Consider the following 26,332-nt stretch of genomic DNA (forward strand, 5'->3'; position numbering starts at 1 on the left):
CTGTCTGTCTGTCTGTCTGTCTGTCTGTCTGTCTGTCTGTCTGTCTGTCTGTCTGTCTGTCTGTCTGTCTGTCTGTCTGTCTGTCTGTCTGTCTGTTAGACAGTGTAGACAAAGTAAACAAGGTTAACTCCTGCTCTCTCTAGGAGGAATAGCTAAAACAGTGATCTATTGTGTGTCTATTTAGTTCATTCACTTTAACCATTTTCCTTGTTCACTTTTCCCATGGTTCTTCCATATCCTCTCTGTTTGATTTATACCATCTTAAAACATGCTTCTGCTCTGCAGCTGTGGTCAGGCAGAAGCCACCTTGTCATGACCATTTTAGATTTTACTATCACTGAGTTACAATTACCTCTTTGATTCACAAACAACTACTACCATACGATCTGTGCCAAAGTTCTGTAGACAGAATGCATGGAAAACGGAGCTTCAGTTTAGAGCACTCAAGCGATAAACGTAGAGAAGAATGCTACTCAGAAATGCTCCTCATGTACTACAAACAACACCAATTTCCTGATACCCACATTATAGGCAGACCTGCTTTCAAACATGTGCTTGCCAATGTCAAATCAAAACACTGTCACGGTCAACATAAAACAACATTGATAAAGATTCCTGATTTGTATTACATCTTACTGGGATAAACAAGAATCCTTCTAATCAAATTGAAGATATTACTAAAATACCTCTCAAATGGTAGCCTACTTTCAGTTGCACATTTTATTATTAAAAAACATTTGTAATCCATGATGTATTTGTTCTAATAATTGAAACAATACATTCACTACATAGCACAGAAAATAATAAGTCTCACTGGAAAGAAAATATACATTTTGATGATTGACATTACTTTCCTTATTTTTGTCACAGAGCAAATTATAGTCTACCTTTGCTACAAGCACCAAAACACTATACACCAATTAGTTTGTTTTCTTTTGTCTGTTTAATACATATTTGGCTATTGAGAGGGTATCAAATATTAGGTTGTTCTGCACTCATCATAGTACCACAATGTAGAAAGAAATATAAATATTACATAACCATCATAATCAAACCAGGATTCCTTTAACCTTTTTAAATATTCATCCATTAGGTCCGATAGTACACATGTATGGCATACAATAGAAGTAGCTACATACATGACTGCCTACATGTAAAGGCCGACTAATTGGATTTTGTCGCAGCATTGGGAAAAGGGTTCAATAATGCAAATCATTTGTTTGGATTCAGATCAAGCTCCTCAACAATATCCAATAAACTGGTCCTTGTATGAAGGGCAGATTCAAAGTCAGCTCATTACAAACCACTAGTTTCCATGGTGCCTCATGATAGAAAATAAATATAAAATGAATAGTTGATTATTGGTCCCCCGGTGGGTGATGTTCTCCTCTTTTGGAGGAGAGTTCTGAACACTTAAGGATAAGGAAAACTCCCACAACACAACAATACTAGATTTACAGTGCCTTGCAGAAGTATTCATCCCCTTGGCATTTTTCCTATTTTGTTGCATTACAGTCTGTAATTTAAATGGATTTTTATTTGGATTTCATGTAATGGACATACACAAAATAGTCCAAATTGGTGAAGTGAAATGGAAAACATTACTTGTTTCAAAAAATTAAAAAAAATGTAAAACGGAAAAGTGGTGCGTGAATATGTATTCACCCCTTTGCTATGAAGCCCCTAAATAAGATCTGGTGCCACCAATTACCTTCAGAAGTCACAAAATTAGTTAAATAAAGTCCACCTTTGTGCAATCTAAGTGTCAAATGATCTGTCACATGATCTCAGTATATATACACCTGTTCTGAAAGGCCCCACAGTCTGCAACACCACTAAGCAAGGGGCACCACCAAGCAAGCGGCACCATGAAGACCAAGGACCTCTCCAAACAGGTCAGGGACAAAGTTGTGGAGAAGTACAGATCAGTGTTGGGTTATAAAAAAATATCCAAAACTTTGAACATCCCACGGAGCACCATTAAATCCATTATTAAAACATTGAAAGAATATGGCACCATAACAAACCTGCCAAGAGATGGCCGCCCACCAAAACTCACCGACCATGCAAGGAGGGCATTAATCAGAGAGGCAACAAAGAGACCAAAGATAATGACTTAAAGATTGCTCTACACCAGCGGAAAAATGGGAAGGAGCTGGAGCAGTTTTGCCTTGAAGAATGGCCAAAAATCTCAGTGGCTAGATGTGCCAAGCTTATAGAGACATACCCTAAGAGACTTGCAGCTGTAAGTGCTGCAAAAGGTGGCTCTACAAAGTATTTGGGGGGGGGGTGAATAGTTATGCACGCTCAATTGTTGTGTTTTTTTTGTCTTATTTCTTGTTTGTTTCACGATAAAAAATATTTTGCATCTTCAAAGTGGTTGGCATGTTGTGTAAATCAAACGATACAAACCGCCCAAAAATCAATTTTATTCCATGTTGTAAGGCAACAAAATAGGAAAAATGCCAAGGGGGGTGAATACTTTCGCAAGCCAATGTATATCTACTTTGTATTCTGGTGGGAAATACAAACTTTACATTAGCAGAAAGAGGACTGTGCTGTACAGTTCAAACCAACCCCAGGGACAGAATACAATAAGAAGGTGCTGAAGATGTGCAATATGTTCAGCTGAGAGGGAAAACTATGGGAGCAGGAGTAATGAGAATACACTCTGCGATGGAATAGGCAAGGGCACCAAGACTAACAAGGAAAAAAACAGGAGAGAGGTACGGGTGGTTCGGAGTCTGTGTGCTATTTAACCCTTTTTCGTTCCATAAAAGTCTCTCTCTCTCTCTCTCTCTCTCTCTCTCTCTCTCTCTCTCTCTCTCTCTCTCTCTCTCTCTCTCTCTCTCTCTCTCTCTCTCTCTCTCTCTCTCTCTCTCTCTCTCTCTCTCTCTCTCTCTCTCTCTCTCTCTAGTGTGTTGGACCAAGTCCCTGTGAGAGAACTGTGATCACATTCATTTGGACTCAACCCATAGATAGATACACTCGGAACCGGCAGTCTGTCGTTCCACTCAGACAACAAGCTCCCCCTTTGGGGACTCACTTGATGAGAGAAGCCCAGGATAAAACCAAACCAAAGCACCCCAATTACTGGGATTGACTCCAGATCAGTAAACCTAACTTCAACACTTCATGTTGATTCAAAAAAACCATTGTTACGTCACAAACAACTGACAGCGATGCTGATCCAGGATCAGTTCTTGGGAACGGGATCACTTTGCTGCTACACTTGAGGGAGAGTGAAGACTGAGAAAGGGACTGAGTGGGGTTATGTTTCTCCTCAGGCGCAGGCAGACAGACCAGACAGGATGTAGGATTAGTAGGAGAGAGAGGAGACCATTTCACTAGGGTCAAAGGTGCTTCTGCTCAGGGGCTAGAAGGAGGCCTGGGGGAGGGGCAAGAGCCCTGGCTGTCTAAACTGGCCGTCCGCGTTTTCCACTGCAGTACACAGACACACACACACACACACACACACACACACACACACACACACACACACACACACACACACACACACACTTCAGTTAGAAGATAGATATTACACTGTTACAATATCTGACATTGACTATTTATCCTACATGTGATCCTTGAAAAAAAGTCTATATTTTTTACTATATGCAATATTCATGCCTACGAATTCTTCACACAATGCAGCGTGCTGTATGAACTAACCTCTTTCTCTGATTTCTTGGCCTCCAGTAGGGGGTGCCAGTGTGCAATGGGCTTGCGTGGGTACGCCAGCATCTCGTTCCAGTGGCCCTTGCCAAGCCCCTCAGCACTGCACCCCACACGGTTCACACCAATGATCTCATTGTGACCTACCCTGCAGGGGCCAGACAACACACACAACGTCAACACAACAGTACAGCTAATCCTGCTCTTCAGAGACACTACATTACAAAATGCAGGATTGATTTCATAGCTGAATTTGTTTTACAAAATAGAATAAAAAAATACTCTGGGAACACACCAATGTAAGATCTTTGCACTCATATTAAAAAAGCTAATTTGGCAAAAATTATTTCACCCCATCTCCAACCCTTATAACAAGTATACATTTAGTTATCAGAGGATACGGCTGCAAGATGTAAAGTTAAAAGGGAGTGGTGATAATTAGCAGTTGCAGTTCATGTGAAGATAAAGTTATGGTTAAAAGGAGACATTTCCATATCTCTTGGAGAGATAATGTCTGAAATGTAAATGTGATGAAGAAACAACTACAAATGGTAATGGCACCAACAAAGTCCAGACCAGAAGGGATCTAAGTTCTTCCACATCATAATCCTGGATCTAATGGACGGACTGGTACAAAACAAGGATGACCTGGCTGATACCCTCAAATTAGAGTCAGTTCGAGAGTCGGCAGCTGCCACGTTAGTTGATAAAGACTACCCTCAGTGCTTCCATTCAACCAGTGAAGTGAATGTTCTGACTCCTGATCTATTCTTTCTATTTGTTGTGTTTATTTTTATTTTTTAAATAGACATCATACGCCGTGTTCTATTCTAGGGGGCGTATTGTGCAAACTACACAGATGCTGAATATTCTGATAGAACCATCTGAGTTGAATTTTTTGACAGTGCTTGACAGACTGTTACCAAGTTGCTGGCCAAGTGCATGCCAGATTTGTCTTATGGATGCCAAGATTAAATCAAAGTGTTATACGCACAAGTCATAGTCCATGACAGAGATGTGCAGGCTGACGTGGTCCATGCTGTCTGGGGGGATGTCGAAGATGATGGCCTCGTTGTACGTGGGGTTCAGAGTGTTCTTCTTGATGGTCGTCTTCTTCTTTTTCAAACGCCTCCCGTCACAGATGAGGGACACTTTGACGTAGGGATCTGAAGTGGAAAAGAGAAAAAGCTATAAGATATAAATCAGGATGTAAATTCTATATTCTATAGGCGCATTATCTTGAGATTAATCGTGGCGCCCAGAAATCTCCTTGTGTTTTCATCCTTGATTTGAAAAAGAGATTCTGTACATTTACCACCAGAACACTTGACATGCAGCATTATCAAGGACCCCACATGGAGCATGAGGTTTGATACCAACAGGCTCAGAGATAGTTTCTATCTACAAGCCATCAGACTACTGAACACTTGAACTGGACTGACCACCTGCACTGACTCTTTGCACCTTAGCACACATGCACTCGCTCACCTACGCATACACCCACACAGACATACACTCATCCACTGATCCACATACACAGACACATGCACACACACACACGCACGAACACACACACAGATATACAGTGAGGGAAAAAAGTATTTGTTCCCCTGCTGATTTTGTATGTTTGCCCACTGACAAAGAAATGATCCGTTTATAATTTGAATGGTAGGTTTATTTGAACAGTGAGAGACAGAATAACAACAAAAAAATCCAGAAAAATGCATGTTAAAAATGTTCTAAATTGATTTGCATTTTAATGAGGGAAATAAATATTTGACCCCTCTGCAAAACATGACTTAGTACTTGGTGACAAAACCCTTGTTGGCAATCACAGAGGTCAGACGTTTCTTGTAGTTGGCCACCAGGTTTGCACACATCTCAGAAGGGATTTTGTCCCACTCCTCTTTGCAGATCTTCTGCAAGTCATTAAGGTTTCGAGGCTGACGTTTGGCCACTCGAACCTTCAGCTCCCTCCACAGATTTTCTATGGGACTAAGGTCTGGAGACTGGCTAGGCCACTCCAGGACCTCAATGTGCTTCTTCTTGAGCCACTCCTTTGTTGCCTTGGTCGTGTGTTTTGGGTCATTGTCATGCTGGAATACCCATCCACGACCCATTTTCAATGCCCTGGCTGAGGGAAGGAGGTTCTCACCCAAGATTTGACGGTACATGGCCCTGTCCATCGTCCCTTTGATGCGGTGAAGTTGTCCTGTCCCCTTAGCAGAAAAACACCTCCAAAGCATAATGTTTCCACCTCCATGTTTGACGGTGGGGATGGTGTTCTTGGGGTCATAAGCAGCATTCCTCCTCCTCCAAACATGGCGAGTTGAGTTGATGCCAAAGAGCTCCATTTTGGTCTCATCTGACCACAACACTTTCACCAGTTGTCCTCTGAATCATTCAGATGTTCATTGGCAAACTTCAGACGGGCATGTATATGTGCTTTCTTGAGCAGGGGGACCTTGCGGGCGCTGCAGGATTTCAGTCCTTCACGGCGTAGTGTGTTACCAATTGTTTTCTTGGTGACTATGGTCCCAGCTGCCTTGAGATCATTGACAAGATCCTCACGTGTAGTTCTGGGCTGATTCCTCACCGTTCTCATGATCATTGCAACTCCACGAGGTGAGATCTTACATGGAGCCCCAGGCTGAGGGAGATTGACAGTTCTTTTGTGTTTCTTCCATTTGCGAATAATCGCACCAACTGTTGTCACCTTCTCACCAAGCTGCTTGGCGATGGTCTTGTAGCCCATTCCAGCCTTGTGTAGGTCTACAATCTTGTCCCTGACATCCTTGGAGAGCTCTTTGGTCTTGGCCATGGTGGAGAGTTTGGAATCTGATTGATTGATTGCTTCTGTGGACAGGTGTCTTTTATACAGGTAACAAACTGAGATTAGGAGCACTCCCTTTAAGAGTGTGCTCCTAATCTCAGCTCGTTACCTGTATAAAAGACACCTGGGAGCCAGAAATCTTTCTGATTGAGAGGGGGTCAAATACTTATTTCCCTCATTAAAATGCAAAAGAATTTCTAACATTTTTGACATGCGTTTTTCTGTATAAAAGACACCTGGGAGCCAGAAATCTTTCTGATTGAGAAGGGGTCAAATACTTATTTCCCTCATTAAAATGCAAATCAATTTATAACATTTTTGACATGCGTTTTTCTGGATTTTTTTGTTGTTATTCTGTCTCTCACTGTTCAAATAAACCTGCCATTAAAGTTATCGACTGATCATTTCTTTGTCAGCGGGCAAACGTACAAAATCAGCAGGGGATCAAATACTTTTTTCCCTCACTGTACACCCATAAACACACACACACACACGCACAGACACACACATGGAAAGACACACGCACACACACACACACACACACACACACACACACACACACACACACACACACACACGTTTGTTTTACTATTCTTGTGGTGACCAAACAATTGATTCCCATTCAAAACCCTATTTCTCTAACCCCTAACCCTAAACCTAACCCTAACCCTAAACCCTAACCTCAAAACCCTAACTCCTAACCCTAAACATAAACTCTAACCCTAATTGTAACCCTAAACCTAACCCATAAACCTAGACTTTTTCCTTGTGGGGACTGGCAAAATGTCTGGTCCCCACAAGGGTACTAAAACCAAAAACACACAGAGACACACATTTATGCTAGACACACATCCCATCTGCTGATGCTAGACTCGTATTATTATTGCTAAATAATGCACAATTTAAACACTTGCCCCCCAATCCCCCCTTTGCAAAACACGTGTAAATATTGAACTATAAATTGTGCCTTCCTGCTAAAATGTTTATTCTATTCTAATGAGCCATTTACTTAATGTTCATATTCTTATCTTGTATTATTTATTATTGTTGTTGCATTGTCGAGAAGGAACCTGGAAATAAGCATTTCGTTGGATGATGTATACCATGTGTATACTGTACATACGACTAATAACACTTGAAACTTGAAGCATGCAGGTATTGTTTCAGTATGTGAGAACATAATGTTTTTCTTATTAAGCCTGCAGTGACCTCAACATAACTCAACACATACATTTTGATGCTGCAGCGATCAATTTCATTTCCCATAAAGTAAATTTCCCATGTGTATTATACTCCTACGCTACCTTAAACCTAAATATAACAATAACATCCTTGGAAAGGTCCGGAAAAAATCTCTGTACATTTGAAATTGATGAGTAAACACCTCATGTATTGAAAGCGGAGGAAGCGAAAGCTGCTGAAATAGTGTTTTAATGGAATAAAGGGAAACATATTGGCGTGGTGAATACTGATTTCAATCTTCATCCGTCAACTCCTATAATCCATTATGCCAGTAAACTAGTCAGATGTAAACTGCCTTAGATCCATAAACAACAATACAAAGAGTGCTTGCTTTGCAACCAAATATGCTTCAGGGTACAATTTACTAGCCATGGTTTACTGCACACAGATCCAATTCAATCCAGCAACAATTGGTAGACATTTAAATCCTCAACTGAGAAGGGATGTTAAACTTGTAAAATGTTGTTAACAATGAGCGGAAAAATAATAACAAATAATAAAATAATTGTTTGAAATACATACTACAAGATTCACGACATTTAACACACAGGGAATGTCACTTCAATTCGCAAGCAAACATATTTCCTCAAATTAAATTTGGTTTTTGATAATATAAACTGAATATGGAACAGCAGATTGTTATCCTACATCCCAAATGGCACCCTATTTCCTACATAGTGCACTACTTTTAGCCCTTTGTAGTGCACTATATGGGAATGGGTACCACCTGGGACACACCTAGATTAGAATAAAAACATTGACTGAAACCTCAGAGAAATGAGTAGTTGTAGGTGACATCTTCATATTGCCAGTGGTGAATATGAAAAGATTCTCACAGAAACAGAGCTCAGCGCTAGAGAGGACTTCCCTTCGTTTGCTCTTTTTATTCAACATTTGATAACATCTATAATTTGATATGTTACAGCCGGGGTTTATTTTCACTTTGACTTATGAAAAACAATGAGCGCACCATCACAATGCACGAGTGCCCACACACACACACACACACACACACACACACACACACACACACACACACACACACACACACACACACACACACACACACACACACACACACACACACACACACACACACACACACATAAAGCTTGCCTACCTGAGTATCCAGTGATATCCATGGCCTTGAGGTTCCTGCACTTGATGACGGTGAGAGTGAGTCGTCCTGCGGTTGGCAGGTAGCATAGTGAGAACATGATCTCTCCCAAGTCTACACTCTCCTGTGGGAACAAACAGAGAAACAAACTGATGTGACACACATCACTGGAAGGATGCCTTCAAGCCCTACTGGCGCAAGGGCAATAACATTACGATGGAAATGGATTGTGAAGCCAATGCTATTCCAAAATCCCTCAAGAGATATTGGTGTGAAGCCTGTCATCACAAACAGGACTGAGTATCAGGCTCACACTGAGGAAGTTGTAGAGACAAATCTGCAGAACAGTGAAAAATGTCTACTTTATGGCCACCTGTGGAGTGTTAAGCATTTCAAATGAAATGTTAGTATTTAATGTGGAGTGTTAAGCATTTAAACTGTAGTGTTAGTATTTAATGTGGAGTGTTAAGCATTTAAACTGTAGTGTTAGTATTTAATGTGGAGTGTTAAGCATTTAAACTGTAGTGTTAGTATTTCATGTGGAGTGTTAAGCATTTAAACTGTAGTGTTAGTATTTCATGTGGAGTGTTAAAAGTTTTAAATGTAATGTTAGTATTTAATGTGGAGTGTTAAGCATTTAAACTGTAGTGTTAGTATTTAATGTGGAGTGTTAAGCATTTAAACTGTAGTGTTAGTATTTCATGTGGAGTGTTAAGCATTTAAACTGTAGTGTTAGTATTTCATGTGGAGTGTTAAGCATTTAAACTGTAGTGTTAGTATTTCATGTGGAGTGTTAAAAGTTTTAAATGTAATGTTAGTATTTCATGTGGAGTGAAAGTTTCGCTCTCAGTCTGTCCCGGGGTGTTCTGACTAAGCTTCATCCCATGAACATGCATCAAGGTTGGTGAGGTTCTAATCACTTTAAATGGGCTATGGTGAGACCCCCCTGACTGAGAATCCCATGACTTGGGATGGGATGTGGACTTAATGTCTCAAGCACTTAAAGCTGATTTAGCTAAAGCACTCCAATGGGAGAGGGATGGGAGAGGGAAAGCTAAAGCACTCCAATGGGAGAGGGAATTTGGTTGACGAAGACAAAGTTGGATTCTGTGCAGTAATATGAGCGCACAGCAAATGTGTCATAAAATACGTTTCTAGTCCAGAGCATCTTAGAAGTCTAATGTGGTACGTGAACTGTATGCAATATTGACATTTACAGTTATGAAATGGAGCTAATGAATCATTGTGAAGACTTCAGCAATGTCAGAACAGTTAGCTTACGCACTGCTCCCTTGTCCTCTCTGTCTAGAGACAGTATTACCTGTTATTAATGCCTCCTCTTTGTAAAACAGTATTGCTTTTCACGGCACCAGTGCAGGTTTTCAGTAGTCAAAGGGCCAGGATTAAAACTGGGGTGTGGTGCGAAGGCAAGGGATGCAAGTGTCAGTGTTATGAGGGAAAATGCTACATTTAGGGTTTGAGCCAGGATTAGAGTTTAGATTTAAGCTGATTCTCAAGCAATACGGCCCCAACCATTCACTTCCTCTGAGTTTGTGATCAGCCACTATCATTTATCACTTTATCACCACAGGATGAAACAGTGGATACAGTAGGCCTACCTATAGATGTAGAAATCAGGCTTACCTAAACATTTATGCATCATGCGGCCCATGATTAGTGAGAAACCCCTCTCAAAATAGTTCTTATGTATCATGCTCTAAGACACTGCCTGAAGTCAATAAGTCTTCCACCCTGCCCTCCCCCCAGCCCTCGGCCCCCTCTACACTCTTGATGTTCCTGATGCCAGTGGGTTGGTGTTATTGATGCATCCCACATTTGTAAACAGTACTTTCATTCAGTCCAAGGCTCATATAAAAGGTAGGCCTAGTACATGCACCTCAACCCCTTTATGCCTGCTATTACATCCTCAAAGCAACAATCACATTTAGAACCGTCCTGGTCGGTCTACTATATACATTACTTTATATAAGATGGTGGTTGAGGGAGTTTTGGCTGGGAGTCCTTGTTCAATAATATGTGTTTGTGAAGCAACGAGCCAACTGCTTTCTGCCACTTTAGCAATAACTGCTGGATTATTGAACTGCCCTCCAAAAGCAGCTGAAGTCCAACAATACAGGCCAAATAAAATAATCTGACAGAGGTACCCCTCAGACCAGAGAGCTGCCAGAGTGATGCCAGAATGATGCCAGAGTGATGTAGACTCCAATAGAATCCAAACTGATGCCAACAGCATAGTGCACTATTCATCAAGACATCCTCAGGACACCATCCAAATAGAATTACTGTCAAATATAATGACCACTTCAGTATCTCGTTGGAGGGCTCCATTTTTTTTGCCGAGACAGTTTTATGACCTTTGTGATGATTACAAGTACTTTTTATGCCTTTAGCTTATAATTACTGTAATTTCATATGACTTGAATAAATTCTTACTTCAACAAAAGATTTATGACATGCTGAACTCACATTTGTTCATAATTTTTTGTTCTGGTGGGAGGGGGGCATATGATTTGAATGAGATTATTATAACTGGTTTCAAATATAAGTAATGTTAACTCTAGGCTGGTCAGCACGAACAGATCTGGGATCAGGCTATGTCGACTCTGCTTTGACTCAAAGACAAACAGACAGACGTTCTTACAGTTGTGGCGTACTGAATGTCCCTCCAAATGTCTGTCTCCCTGGAGAGGTCTGACGTCTCAACAAGGTTATCCACCACCACCTCCCCGATCATATCATGTCTGGAGAACCTGTCAAAGTCAAACACACTCATGTGGAGCTTCCTAACAGCCAGCTCATCATAAGGCACGGGGAACTGGAAGGACTCGTCAAACGTGGGGTTGAGCGTCTTCCGGTGGACGCGCGTCTGGAACTTCTTGCGATCTGGGAGAAGATAGATTTTGACGTATGGGTCGGAACTGCCGCACAGGTCCTTGGCGGGCAGGTCGAAGGCCTTGAGGATGTTGACCAGGAGGGCCTCATTGTCATAGTCGTACTTCAGGGAGAAGTTGATCTTCCCACAGTTCTTGGCGTTGCTGTTCTTGGCAGACTCGTCTGTATCCAAGGTCTTCTGTCTGTAGAGTTCTGGTTTGATGCGTCCGATGCTGGTGGGCTGCTCGTCCTCATCCGCATAGTCGTTGCCCAGGTCCAGGCTGATGGACTGCATCTGCCTGGGCAGGTGCCTTTTGAATGAGCTGTGTCTGCAGAGACAGAAGAGAGGAGGGAGAAATATGAGAACCCCACTAAACCATTCAGCCTGTAGTAGCGACAGGCGGTGTGTAAAAAGGCAGAGAGAGAGGAGAAGAGGGAGAATATGAACAGCTTCATTGTGGCGTCTGGAAAGGTCAGTGTTTTGAAAAATTGCTTGAGTGCCCAGCAGGTGAATTCAATTCCAAGTGGTTTCTCAAATCTTAATAGTGTTTCTGCAACCAAGAACTACATGGTCCCCAATTCAATTTATCTTAGTCAGTAGTATAAATTGTCCTACTCTTAGGGGGCTGTTATTCAGGATGGGTATGGGTATTTCAAGACAACAGAGCACAGAGATTATGTTATTGAAAAATAATTTGAGGTACATCCAATAATTAGACCCCCCGTTATAGTTGTGGCCATGTGGAATAATGTCTGTGGGGTTGTTACTGGTGATTTTACGCTTTTAAGTGTATTGCATTACTCATCATGAAGTGGTCTGGAGATATTAACCTTATATTAAATGAACAGCACCAAATGGCTCACAGGCAAACAGTAATACAAGGGCTTGGGAGGACCGAAACAAATTGAAACATAATTGTCTTTTTCACTATGATAATCATGTAAAAAAGAAATGTTTAAACAGCTGTGGAATAACAAATTGAATTCAGATAAAAGTTCATTCCTAACTTTGTTAGTGTTGTTATTTGTGCCGTTATTTGTGAGGTCCCTATGAAGTTTCTTTATAACTGACTAAAGATATTTCTGCTGACTTCCTGACCCATTCAGTTTTTCTGACATGCCTCTGTGTATGTGTGTACTGTACTGTATGTGTGTGTGTGTGTGTGTGTGTGCGTGCGCGCGCGTGCGTGCGCATGTGTGTGTATGTGTATGCGTATGTGCGTGTGTGCATACGTGTGTGTTGTGTGCATGTGTATGTGTGTGTGGCAGTGGAATACTGAAGAGGATTCAGGTAGATTAAATGTTGGATTTTCTATCTTTGTTGCCATTATGTAGAGATGTGGCCTGTACTGTCCCTGTGTTCACGTCAGGTTCTTTAAACTTTAATGTTTTTATTATTACCAGAGCCATTCAATTTTTCTGACCATGCCTCTGTGTGTGTGTGTGTGTGTGTGTGTGTGTGTGTGTGTGTGTGTGTGTGTGTGTGTGTGTGTGTGTGTGTGTGTGTGTGTGTGTGTGTGTGTGTGTGTGTGTGTGTGTCTGTCTATGGCTGTGGGTGCTGACCTGGTGGAGGAAGCGGGCTCAGTGGCTTGCCGCTGCATGCGTTGCGTGCGCCTCAAAAAGTGCTCCCTCATTGAGAGCTGCACCTCGGCAGGGATGTCAGGCGATGTGTGGCTTATCTTCACAGCAGCCTCTAGGAATCCCATGGAACCCATCGGGTCTTTCACCTTATCCGTAGCCATGGTGACCGGTGACTTTTGCTGGTTGGGGCTGGGGAGGAATTTGTGCTGGTTGTGGTGGAGGGGGTGAGGAGGGTGGAGGTGGAGGTGGAAGGGAGGGCAGTCGTCTGGGGGACCACAGGCCGGAGTGAGGGCTGCAGAGTTGGAGGAGAGGGCCGCTGCCTCTTTATTCCGCAAATAAGGCACCCAGCACAGCTTCCAGGAGGCGAAGGCACAAAGAGTCAGCAGGACCAAGCCACACACCACAAACACACCGAGGAGGAGGCCAAAAGTGACGTCTGGAGCAGAGCCGCAAGGACCAAATGCAGGATCACACAATATGGACAAACAGATGGTGGTAACAGTGAGAGAGAAACAGAGAGAATCAGAGTCAATTAGATTGAAATACAAAATATGGCACAGTAGATTGGTATGGTGCAGTGCTGCAACACAGTATATTGATATCGCAGTATCAGTGGCAATGAAACACTGGCGGTCTGACAGCCATATGTTTACTGTCAAACCTGTTTTCGTAAGATTGATGATCATATTATACATTTATCTGCAGTCATTGATGTATACATGTGGATGCTGAATACATAAAGCTCATCCTTAAAGCAGTAAAAAGATACGTAACACACACGCTTAGTTAGCCTTGCAACTGAGTTAAAAAGTCATTACAGTTAACTCTGATAAATGATAAATAATCTATTTCAATAGCAACGAAGCCTATTGGGAGATGTGCTACAGTGTCAAATGCTCTCTCTGGAGATAGTTGCATTAATGAATGCCCGTCTCTGGTGTGTGGATCTGTATGTGTGTGGATATGAAAATGGGTAGGGGGTGTGGTGGGCTTGCAACAGCCTCTCAAACTAATTTATTTGTCAATATTATGAATATGTTTTCTGGAAGAACAAATGGGATCTAAAGACCTAGAGAGCCACCAAGAATGCTAGCAGGCAGCACCAAGGACAAACATTCATCTTTTTTTTGTTGAGAAGATGAAGAAAAAACACCACATTGTTGGCTTGGTTCACCCGGGGGGATACTTGCCAAAGCGTTATAAATATATTTTTGATGCAATGTAATTATTTTTCTCCACCTGATACTTACCAATGTTTCCATACTGTGGAAAATTTACTTTTATTTATTTGGGTTTCACTGTAGCGTTCATCCAATGCTGCTGAACTCTTGATTACCCTGATTTATCTGCAATAATTCACACTGAAGAGTTTCTGAGCATCTTGGTGCTTTCTGTTTGTATTCTGACTCCAATCTCAACATACTGTCATTCCCTGCTAACCATTAGACCTGCTTCAAGGCAGATTCAATTTGTTCCTTTTAGAAATTCAGCTGGCTCAACTGTTACTCATTTTAATGTACAAATATGAGCATATGTTCAAAAAGAACACTGGAGGTTAGATTCTATTTGTTCAACAGTTACATTATAGCCTTCAATATGTATATGATATCATATTTATACAGGGAGATTTGTAAATGGTTCTAATGAAACATGGGTTGAATGTCCAGTTTTTGACAATCATCAATATGGATCATTACTTTAAAAAAAAAATAGATTTAATCCTTTCCAAGTCCTTTCACACTCTACATCAAACTCTAAGACAGTGGTATTGCAGTATTATTAGGTATAATGAAGATCTCTTTACGCATGCCTTATGGTTTCTATAATACAGTTATAGCTTTCAAATGGCCCCAGATACCTCCAAGTTTGAAGATGTACATTTTTACTCAAATGAAAAACTCTCATGTTCAGAACTCTCCATCAAAGCATTTTGTAAATTGGGTCCAGTTTGGAGAGCTTTGGGCTTATCCAAGATGGAGCCCGGATTTCCTAGACATGGGGATTTGTGCCTCTACTCTGAGGGGATTTCAACATCATCCCCAGCCATGACTCCTCCTTGTCATCTCCCATTTCTCCCAGTTCTTCACAAAGGACAGTGTTAACTGACCTGTCACTGGCACATTTCTCGTTAACTGTGACAAAAAATGCGAAGATTGTAGATTGATGGTTTATGTAGGCTATCTGACCAGAGCATAGAATGGAAGTTTTATGTAGCTGAAATGGTATATGATGGCTTTGGAATGTATGATGTAGCTGTTTCATGATATGTAACCATATGTAACCATATGTAACCCTATGTAACCACTCATGATATTTAACTCATTATCAATTTGTTGTTATTATACAAAGTACTTAATTTCCCAATAATGACAACATAATCGCACATTTGATCATTGGAACCTGGAAGCAAATCTGAGTGTGCTGACGGTCTGTCACGAGAGACTATAGCGCAGTAGATCACTGGCATACAGTAAGCAGAGCTCTATTTGATGGGTAATGTAATGTTCACAATAGAGACAATGGAGTAGGCAACAGATATAGACAGTGAGCAGTGAATTTCCATTTTCTCTGTGTGTGTTGTAATGTCCACACTAGAGACACTCAGCATTGGGGAGTAACGGTTTATAAAAAACTCTAACTGTAATCCGTTATGTTACCAGCAAAAATATTGTAATCAGATTAAAAGTAGATGATTACGTCTATGAATAATTTGGAATTCAGAAAGGATGTTTGAGAAAAAAATCTTTGACACCTTTCTGTTTTCTCAATGACATTCAAATAAGCATTGAAAAAAGTGTAAATTGATCATGACACAATAAATGTGTTTGATGGATCATGGGAACAGAGCAGGAATAGCAGTGACGTGTACTGATTGATGACAAGGGAAGCCAGGCTTCCCAAAAATTTTTACAGATGAAAAAAGATAGCAACTAATGTATCTTTAGTTTCTCTGTTTTTCATAATTTTCCTTCAATTCGCAAGAGGCTGAATGTATCTCACCGGAGAAAGCATCTGAGCGAGCGAAATAGCTCCCCTCTTTTTCAGTATGTGTAGCCCATCTATCAGATGCTGTCTGGTCAAAAAGAGTATGACATTGTAGTTTCGGCTATTTCAGCCACCGACAGGTGTATAAAATCGAGCGCACCGCCATGCAATCTCCATAGACAAACATTGGCAGTAGAATCACCTTACTGAAGAGCTCAGTGACACTCAACGTGACACCGTCATAGGATGCCACCTTTCCAACAAGTCAGTTTGTCAAATTTCTGCCCTGCTAGAGCTGTCCCAGTCAAGTGTAAGTGCTGTTATTGTGAAGTGGAAACGTCTAGGAGCAACAATGGCTCTGCCGCAAAGTGGTAGGCCACACAAACACAAACAGGACCGTTGAGTGCTGAAGCTCGTAGTGCGTAAAAATCATCAGTCCTCGGTTACAACACTCAACCCTCAGTTCCAAATTGCCTCTGGAAGCAAAGTCAGCACAAGAACTGTTAGTTGAGAGCTTCATGAAATGGGTTTCCATGGCCGAGCAGCCACACACACACAAACCTAAGATCACCATGTGCAATGCCAAGCGTTGGCTGGAGTGAAGTAAAGCTGGCCACCATTGGACTCTGGAACAGTGGAAATGTGTTCTCTGGAGTGATGAATCACACGTTTCACCATCTGGCAGTCCGACGGACGCATCTGGGTTTGGCGGATGCCAGGAGAACGCTACCTGCTCCAATGCATAGTGCCAACTGTAAAGTTTGGTAGAGGAGGAATAATGGTCTGGGGCTGTTTTTCATGGTGCAGGCTAGGCCCCTTAGTTGCAGTGAAGGGAAATCTTAATGCTACAGCATACAATGACATTCTAGATGATTCTGTGCTACCAACTTTGTGGCAAAAGTTTGGGGAAGGCCCTTTCCTGTTTCAGCATGACAATGCCCCCGTGCACAAAGTGAGGTCCATACAGAAATGGTTTTTCGAGATCGGTGTGAAAGAATTTGACTGGCCTGCACTGACCTAACCTGGCCGTGACCTCAACCCCGTTGAACACCTTTGGAAAGAATTGGAACGCCGACAGCGACCCAGGCCTAATCTCCCAACATCTGTGCCCGACCTTATTAATGCTCTTGTGGCTGAATGGAAGCAAGTCCCCTCAGCAATGTTCCAACATCTAGTTGAAAGCCTTCCCAGAAGAGTGGAGGCTGTTAAAGCAGCAAAGGGGGATCAACTCTATATCAAGGCCCATGATTTTGGAAAGAGATGTTCGACAAGCTGGTGTCCACATACTTTTGGTTATGTAGTGTATAATGGATTTATACACCAGTTCAGTTGGCCAATGGCCATAAAACCTAATTGAAGAAGAAAAAGTAGGAAGGTAGGGTTAATGTAGCACAGGTGACAGGAGAGGGTATACAGTTCTTACCATCCCACAGGGCCATGCTTATAGATTACACCTTTTGTATGGTAAATAATGTTTTGATTACACTATTATGCAAATTAGAAAGGTCAAACCACAGTAAAGACCAAGGACAGCTAGTGCAGTAGTGGTACATGTAGCTGTGATTCCACCCTTATATTTACACAAAATCAAATCACGTGTTCAAGCCTACAAAGTCTTTATATCAAAATACCATATGAAAGAATATGTTACATTGTTGGATGTATATATTTTTTAAGGATTCATAATACAAATGTATTAATATTGTTTTGTCTGGAAAGCTCAGAAGCTCCAACATACAATTATATCATCATCATCAAGCTCAACACCGGCACCAGTAGACCCAGTAAAAGCCTATATTGTTAAGTCTTTCAATGGAAGAACGATGAAAGATGAAAAGGGCTGGCTGAGAACTGCTTCCATCCCAATAGAGAGTTCTACCAAGCTGGGCCTTGGCTGAAGCCTATGTAGCCTTTCAGAACGGCCCACAAATTGAATTAAACTTTGTTTTGAAGCAGAGTCAGAGCAAACTCAAGCCCGGGGGTTTTTCACTTCAAGTGCCTTCAAAATCTAACCTGGTTTCCATAGAAACCTTGTCATTAGACAGACGCAGTCTCTACTGGCTGTTATGAATCGACTGATCTCCAGAAAAAACTCAAAAGGAGGACCACTTTTGCATAGAGCTAATGGCACAATGCGAGATATACACTGCCCGCTGTGCACAGCATGAGTTGTATTGTATTGGTAATGTTGTATTACATATTGTATTACACGTGTTGCTGTCCACAATGCAACAAGGAGAGTGTTCAATGATAAGCCAAGGTTGACCTTTTGGATTTAAATCTTTCAAGAGCCTTAACGATCCACTGTCATCAATTGAATAAAAATGATTGGCGTGTACTGCTCAGCTCATTTTCTGCAAAGGGCAATCTCTGAGGAAGGCGGGGAGCGGTCGTGCTATCCCTGCCCTGTATCCCTCAATTACTCACAGGCTCTCCCTCCAACACATCGCCATGACAGTTGATATTTCCCTGGGAACGAGAGGGGAGCCACAGCAATGGAGAGTGGCTCAGAGTCACGCTGCTATCGAAGATGAGGGATTTCAGAGTAAAATAAAGTAAAATAGGCTTTGGATAGCAATTTCACTTCCAAACTTCCAAAGTAAAATTGTATTTGAAACCCTCAGTCATTTCCAGTGGTGAATCTCATGTTCACACAATTTCACTGTTCACAAGAAATGCAAATGTTCACAGTAGAATGATTCATTGAAGAGCAATACAACAGGCCAACTACAAGGAGATTAAAGGCAGGTTTCCCATCTCTCTTATTTTTTGATAGCTGCATTTCGTGGCTCACTTTCTATCTTTCTCTCTTCCTCACTGCAATCTGAAATCCTCTAATCCCCCACATCCCCAAATCCTTAAAACTCCACAGCATGCCAGGAAGAGAAGGGTTAGACTCTAGCATTATCTGCCTGCCTGCCTGCCTGCCAGAGGGGTGTGTGTGTGTGTGTGTGTGTGTGTGTGTGTGTGTGTGTGTGTGTGTGTGTGTGTGTGTGTGTGTGTGTGTGTGTGTGTGTGTGTGTGTGTGTGTGTGTGTGTGTGTGTGTGTGTGTGTCCAGTATATCTGCCTGCCTGCCAGAGGTGTGGGAAGAAAATGGGAATGGATTATGGGAAAGACTGTTAGACACCCTCACAGTAGAATTCACACACTGATCTGGGGTGAGGTCTACTATTAGAGCATGGTGTTATTTAGGGTTGGGGTTGGATGGAGTCCATAGTAGTAGTAGCCCTGATTTTGATGGGATTATGGCAAGGGAATGTAAGACATCCTACCTCACAGTACCATTCACATACTGGGTTGGGGTGAGGTGTACTGTTGTACTGATGTACTGTGTTTCGGATATGAATTGGAGTCGGTTGGATGGAGTTCATTAAAGCAGTATCCCTGATTTTGTGTCTTTGCTTGTCATTTTAGCCACCCTTTTTTAATTAGTGGAAATAATGTTATAATTATTTGGGTCTTGTAAACAGCTTTCAAGGATGAGCCAAGCTATTGAAATGGTACAGTATTGGGTAGGGGTTGGATGGAGTGCATTCTAGCAGTATACCTGCTTTTGCTTGCTTTCCTACTAATCGTTTTAGCCACCCTTTTTTAATAAGAGTGGAGAGATGATTTTGTAATTATTAGGTATCTTGTAAACAGATTTGTCAAGGGGTGGTGAAGCTATTTAAATGTTGTGGGGATGGATGGATGGTGTATCAGGGGTTAGGGATAGTGACTCATATAGATGCTGTGGTGAAAGTATATTAAAAACTTCCAGCTTGCTACAAGGTTGAATTTTTTACTGTGATTCATTGACTTTAGCAGGCCTTCATTTACAGCAGTATCAATTTCCCAAACTGCACTCGTATATGAAATATAGGACTATTCTCTAAGAGGAATAAACAGACAAAGTCACTTAACATTCATCAACATTGTTGAGGGTAGTAGAACAGGTAATGAATATTGCATTTGAAGACCAAGATCTTTCCTGTTAAAGGTATTTTTATATGTTATGTAAACAGATTACTTGTACAGTATAAATTGAGATCAAAGCAGTAGACTATTTAACCTTTATTTAACCAGGAAGTTCTACAAAGGATATTGATAAAGACTGTATGTCTCCTTAATTATGTACAGTGGGGCAAAAAAGTATTTAGTCAGCCACCAATTGTGCAAGTTCTCCCACTTAAAAAGATGAGAGAGGCCTGTAATTTTCATCATAGGTACACGTCAACTATGACAGACAAAATGAGAAAAAAACACATTGGAGGATTTTTTATGAATTTATTTGCAAATTATGGTGGAAAATAAGTATTTGGTCACCTACAAACAAGCAAGATATCTGGCTCTCACAGACCTGTAACTTCTTCTTTAAGAGGCTCCTCTGTCCTCCACTCGTTACCTGTATTAATGGCACCTGTTTGAACTTGTTATCAGTATAAAAGACACCTGTCCACAACCTCAAACAGTCACACTCCAAACTCCACTATGGCCAAGACCAAAGAGCTGTCAAAGGACACCAGAAACAAAATTGTAGACCTGCACCAGGCTGGGAAGACTGAATCTGCAATAGGTAAGCAGCTTGGTTTGAAGAAATCAACTGTGGGAGCAATTATTAGGAAATGGAAGACATACAAGACCACTGATAATCTCCCTCGATCTGGTGCTCCACGCAAGATCTCACCCCGTGGGGTCAAAATGATCACAAGAACGGTGAGCAAAAATCCCAGAACCACACGGGGGGGACCTAGTGAATGACCTGCAGAGAGCTGGGACCAAAGTAACAAAGCCTACCATCAGTAACACACTACGCCGCCAGGGACTCAAATCTTGCAGTGCCAGATGTGTCCCCCTGCTTAAGCCAGTACATGTCCAGGCCCGTCTGAAGTTTGCTAGAGAGCATTTGGATGATCCAGAAGAGGATTGGGAGAATGTCATATGGTCAGATGAAACCAAAATAGAACTTTTTGGTAAAAACTCAACTCGTCGTGTTTGGAGGACAAAGAATGCTGAGTTGCATCCAAAGAACACCATACCTACTGTGAAGCATGGGGGTGGAAACATCATGCTTTGGGGCTGTTTTTCTGCAAAGGGACCAGGACGACTGATCCGTGTAAAGGAAAGAATGAATGGGGCCATGTATCGTGAGATTTTGAGTGAAAACCTCCTTCCATCAGCAAGGGCCTTGAAGATGAAACGTGGCTGGGTCTTTCAGCATGACAATGATCCCAAACACACCGCCCGGGCAACGAAGGAGTGGCTTCGTAAGAAGCATTTCAAGGTCCTGGAGTGGCCTAGCCAGTCTCCAGATCTCAACCCCATAGAAAATCTTTGGAGGGAGTTGAAAGTCCGTGTTGCCCAGCAACAGCCCCAAAACATCACTGCTCTAGAGGAGATCTGCATGGAGGAATGGGCCAAAATACCAGCAACAGTGTGTGAAAACCTTGTGAAGACTTACAGAAAACGTTTGACCTGTGTCATTGCTAACAAAGGGTATATAACAAAGTATTGAGATAAACTTTTGTTGACCAAATACTTATTTTCCACCATAATTTGCAAATAAATTCATAAAAAAATCCTACAATGTGATTTTCTGGATTTTTTCTCTTCTCATTTTGTCTGTCATAGTTGACGTGTACCTATGATGAAAATTACAGGCCTCTCTCATCTTTTTAAGTGGGAGAACTTGCACAATTGGTGGCTGACTAAATACTTTTTTGCCCCACTGTATATACTGTGACACTGACAGCACTTTTCTATAGGAAAGGTCATTCAATTTAAGCCCTACTGTATTTTCAGTGTATTCTTAGCAATGTAATACAGATATTTGGTGACGTGAAAATATTGAGTATAGCAGTATTTCCGAGATTTAAAAAAATATATTGTCCATTCTCCTTTACTTCCCTGCAGGAAACTCCACTGGCTGGTTCTTGGCCTTTATCTTATATCATGTGAACATTGACTTCCCTAATCCATTTCCTACTGTGAAGTATATCTATTGATCTACTGACCAATTGATGAACTTTTGGAACTCAAGGAAGTGAAGGAATTAACTTATTTTGAAAAATCGATTTTCTCACAGGATATGCATGTCCATTTATATATCAATGCTCCCTCTGTCTCGCTGGCTAATTACTTTATCATGTAATGGACTCCTTGGGGTTCAACAATGTAACTTGCTAGCATTCACACTCAATAGCTGACAGACAGAAGACTCTCAGCTGGCTGTTATCTCACCACACTTGTGATGGTGTGAAGTAAATCATTGTAATCTTTTTCTATAATTTTCTCCACTTAAAATTATCAGATGATATTTCCCATTTCAGATTATGCTCTTATTCTATTGATTAATGATGGTCTTACATGAGTTTTGAGGTTAATATGAATGTTAATTATATTTTCCTTGGTCTGAGAAAACACATTTTGACTGCTGCCAAATGTTATCTGATTTATTTGATTTCCTGGTTCCCGTGTCCAATCAGGGAGCAGGAAGTCTGCCCCCTGGGGGATGTAATTGAGTGGCTTAGTGGTGCATCAACATCTTGTCCTAGCAGCCAATTAGCCTGCCTGGTTACCAGTAGTTTCTATCTCTGACACACAGGCTTTAGTGTGCCAGCCAGGCCCACACCACTGCTACTTTACCTGGCTTCTAAGCCCCTATAACTCTCAGGTTCACACAGAAAGGAAAACACTGAAGTCATTCCATGGATGGATGTTTTGCTATTTAAAGATGCACGCTTGTTTACAGTGCAGTGTTCTTTACACCTTACTCAGTCTACTCCGGGTGTCCTAACCCTCTCCTTAGCTCCCCCAGACACATCACTTTTTGTTTTACCCTAAACCGGCACACCTGATTTTAATTAGTCAAAGGCTTGATGATTAGTTGACCAATTTAATCAGGTGTGCCAGTTTAGGGTTAAAATGAAATTGTGAAACGTCTGGGGGGGCTGAGGAGAGGGTTGGGAAACCCTGGTCTGCTCAGTCTTCAGCCATCAGAGAACACTCCCTACCTGCCCAGCTCAGGCCCAGCTCTGACATTAAACAATTCTTCTGGCCAGCACTAGACACAGCACTGTTGAATAGCTAACAACTACTGCCCTCTCTTTCTTGCAGACTATCCGCACTGACTACCTGTGTAGGGCGACCCAGCCCCGAAGTGACTTATTAACTGTATGCAAGAATTTCCTATGTGTTGTCTACGAATTCAGCATTCTGTGTGTCGATCTTGCCAACCCCATTGTCTCACCACTGAGAAGCAGAGGTTACACCCTGTAGGTCTGATATCGGATTGGAGGTTACCTATACAGTAATACTACTGGTCATCAACTCAGTTTTTGAATCCAAACAACTCAGACGCTTATAAAAGGTCTTAGATTAATTGTATCTCTCTCTTTTTTTTGTTCCTGGACTGCTGCGTTGAGATACTTTCTATCTCTTTCTTTCTCTCTCACATGAGCCATGGTTTCTTTGATTCTCTCTCTCTCTCTGACCATGCTTAGAATCAGTGGTGGAAAAAGTTATTGAGTAAAAGTAAAGATACCTTAGTGGAAAATGACTGAAGTAAAAGTGAAAGTCACCCAGTAAAATACTACTTGAGTGAAAGTCTAAAGTATTTGGTATCAAAAGTATCAAACGTAAATGTAATTTCCATCATTGTAAATAAGAATTTGTTCTTAACTGACTTGCCTAGTTAAATAAAGGTAAAAAAAATATATATATTGTAAGAGTAAAAGTATAAATCATTTCACATTCCTTATATTAAGCAAACCAGATAGCCAGGGGTACACTCCAACCCTCAGACACCATTTACAAATGAAGCACTTGTGTTTAGTGAGTCCGCCAGATCAGTGGAAGTAAGGTTGACCAGGTATGTTCTCTTGATTAGTGTTTGAATTGGAAAATGTTCCTGTCCTGGTAAGCATTCAAAATGTAATGACTACTTTTGGCTGTCAGGGAAATGTTTGGAGTATAAATGTATGGAGTAAAATGTATGGAGTAAAATTATTATTTTCTTTAGGAATGTAGTGAAGTTAAATTAAAAGTTGTCCAAATATGAATAGTAAAGTACAGATACCCCCAAAAAACTACCTACAGTAAGTAGTACTTTAAAGTATTTTTACTTAAGTACTTTAAACCACTGCATATAATAATGCCTTGTAATGCTTGTTAATGCTTTGTAACTTAAGTTTATGTCTTGTATAATGTTATCATTCATTTTACAAAGTAAGTAAATACACCTGTTCTGGGCCAATTGTCTCTCTTTGTGGCACCTGACCACACAACTGGACAGTCGTCCAAGTGCGACAAAACTAGGGCCTGTAGGGCCTGCCTTGTTGATAGCGTTGTTAAGAAGGCTGAGCAATGGTTTATTATGGACAGACCTCTCCCCATCTTAGCTGCTGTTGCATCAATATTTTTTTACCATGACAGTTTACAATCCATGACAGTTTACTCCAAATAGTTTAGTTTCCTCAACTTGCTCAATTTCCACATAATTCATTACAAGATTTAGTTGAGGGTGCTTAGTTGAGGTTCTCTTAGTTTTTGAAATATTTTGTTTTTGAAATAACGTATTATTTATTCTGAATGTGTTGCAGTGATTTCACTTGCTGTGATAGCTGACGTGCATAGTATTGAGTCATCAGCTTACATAGACACACAGAGCCAGTGGCAGGTCATTAGAAAATATTGAAGAAAGCAAGGGGCCTGGACATCTGCCCTGGGGAATGCCTGAATCTACCTGGATTATGTTGGAGAGGCTTCCATTAAAGGCTACCCTCTGTGTTCTGTTAGACAGGTAAACTCTTGATCCACAATATCGCAGGGGATGTATAGCCATAACACATACATTTTTCCAGCAGCAGATAATGTCAAAAGCTGCACTGAAGTCTAACAAAACATCTCCCAGAATCTTTTTGTTTTCAATATCTCTCAGCCAACTCATAAGTCATTTGTATAAGTGCTGTACATGTTGAATGCCCTTCCCTACAAGCGTGTAGAAACTCTGTTGTCAATTTGTTTACAGTGGAATAGCATTGTATCTGGTCAAACGCAATTTTTTCCAAAAGTTTACTAATGGTTGGTAACAGGCTGATTGGTCGGCTGTTTGAGCCAGTAAAGACTGCTTTTATATTCTTGGGTAGTGGAATGACTTTGCTTCCCTCCAGGCCTGAGGGCACACACTTTCATGTAGGCTTAGATTGAAGAGATTGCAAATGGGAGTGGCAATTTCATCCTCTATCATCCTCATTCCTTTTCCATTGAAGTTGTTAGACCCAGGTGGCTTGTCATTGTTGATAGACAACAATAATTGTTTCACCTCTTCCACACGGACTTTACGGAATTCAAAATTACAATGCTTGTCTTTCATAATTTGGTCAGTTATGAATGATGTGTAGGGTAAGAATGTGTTGTTGGCATGTCATGCCTATGTTTGCTAATCTTGTCAAATATAAAATCATTAAAGTAGTTGGCAATATCAGTGGGTTTTGTGATGAATGAGCCACCTGATTCAATGAATGATGGAGCCGAGTTTGCCTTTTTGCCCAGAATTTCATTTAAGGTGCTCCAAAGGTTTTCTACTATTATTCTTTATATCAATTATCTTTGTTTAATAGTACAGTTTCTTCTTCTTTTTATTCAGTTTAGTCACATGATTTCTCAATTTACAGTACGTTTTCCAGTCGGCTGTGCAGCCAGACTAATTTGCCATTCCTTTTACCTTATCCCTCTCAACCATACAATTCTTCTCTTCCTCATGAATTCATGGGGATTTAACAGTTTTTACCGTCATTTTCTTAATGGGTGTATGCTGATTAGTAACTGGAATAAGCAATTTCATAAATGTGTCAAGTGCGCATCTGGTTGCTCCCCATTACACACCACAGACCTGTAAATATTATATATTATCTTCAACATAGGAATCACTACAAAACATATTGTATGACCTCTAATACACTATATTAGGCCCAGCCTTTGGAACTGAAAATTTCCCAGATATCAAATCAAATCAAATTGTATT

The 26,332-nt window shown here is 41.1% G+C and overlaps 1 protein-coding gene across 1 annotated transcript in view; it reads right to left on the bottom strand.

The window, feature by feature from the left end:
* Positions 1 to 2,858: 2,858 nt before the first annotated feature.
* Positions 2,859 to 26,332, bottom strand: part of LOC106572565 (synaptotagmin-6) — a 107,800-nt gene continuing 84,326 nt past the window's right edge. The window contains exons 2-7 of the mRNA XM_014146859.2: positions 13,326 to 13,779; positions 11,533 to 12,091; positions 8,874 to 8,994; positions 4,673 to 4,844; positions 3,676 to 3,826; positions 2,859 to 3,441 (exon numbers count right to left, since the gene is read on the bottom strand). Of these exons, the coding sequence (XP_014002334.1) occupies positions 3,370 to 3,441; positions 3,676 to 3,826; positions 4,673 to 4,844; positions 8,874 to 8,994; positions 11,533 to 12,091; positions 13,326 to 13,779 (1,529 nt within the window). The 3' untranslated portion in view covers positions 2,859 to 3,369. The remainder of the gene's footprint in view (positions 3,442 to 3,675; positions 3,827 to 4,672; positions 4,845 to 8,873; positions 8,995 to 11,532; positions 12,092 to 13,325; positions 13,780 to 26,332) is intronic.

The sequence above is a fragment of the Salmo salar genome, chromosome ssa15, assembly GCF_905237065.1.
Source record: "Salmo salar chromosome ssa15, Ssal_v3.1, whole genome shotgun sequence".
Taxonomy (NCBI): Eukaryota; Metazoa; Chordata; class Actinopteri; order Salmoniformes; family Salmonidae; genus Salmo; species Salmo salar.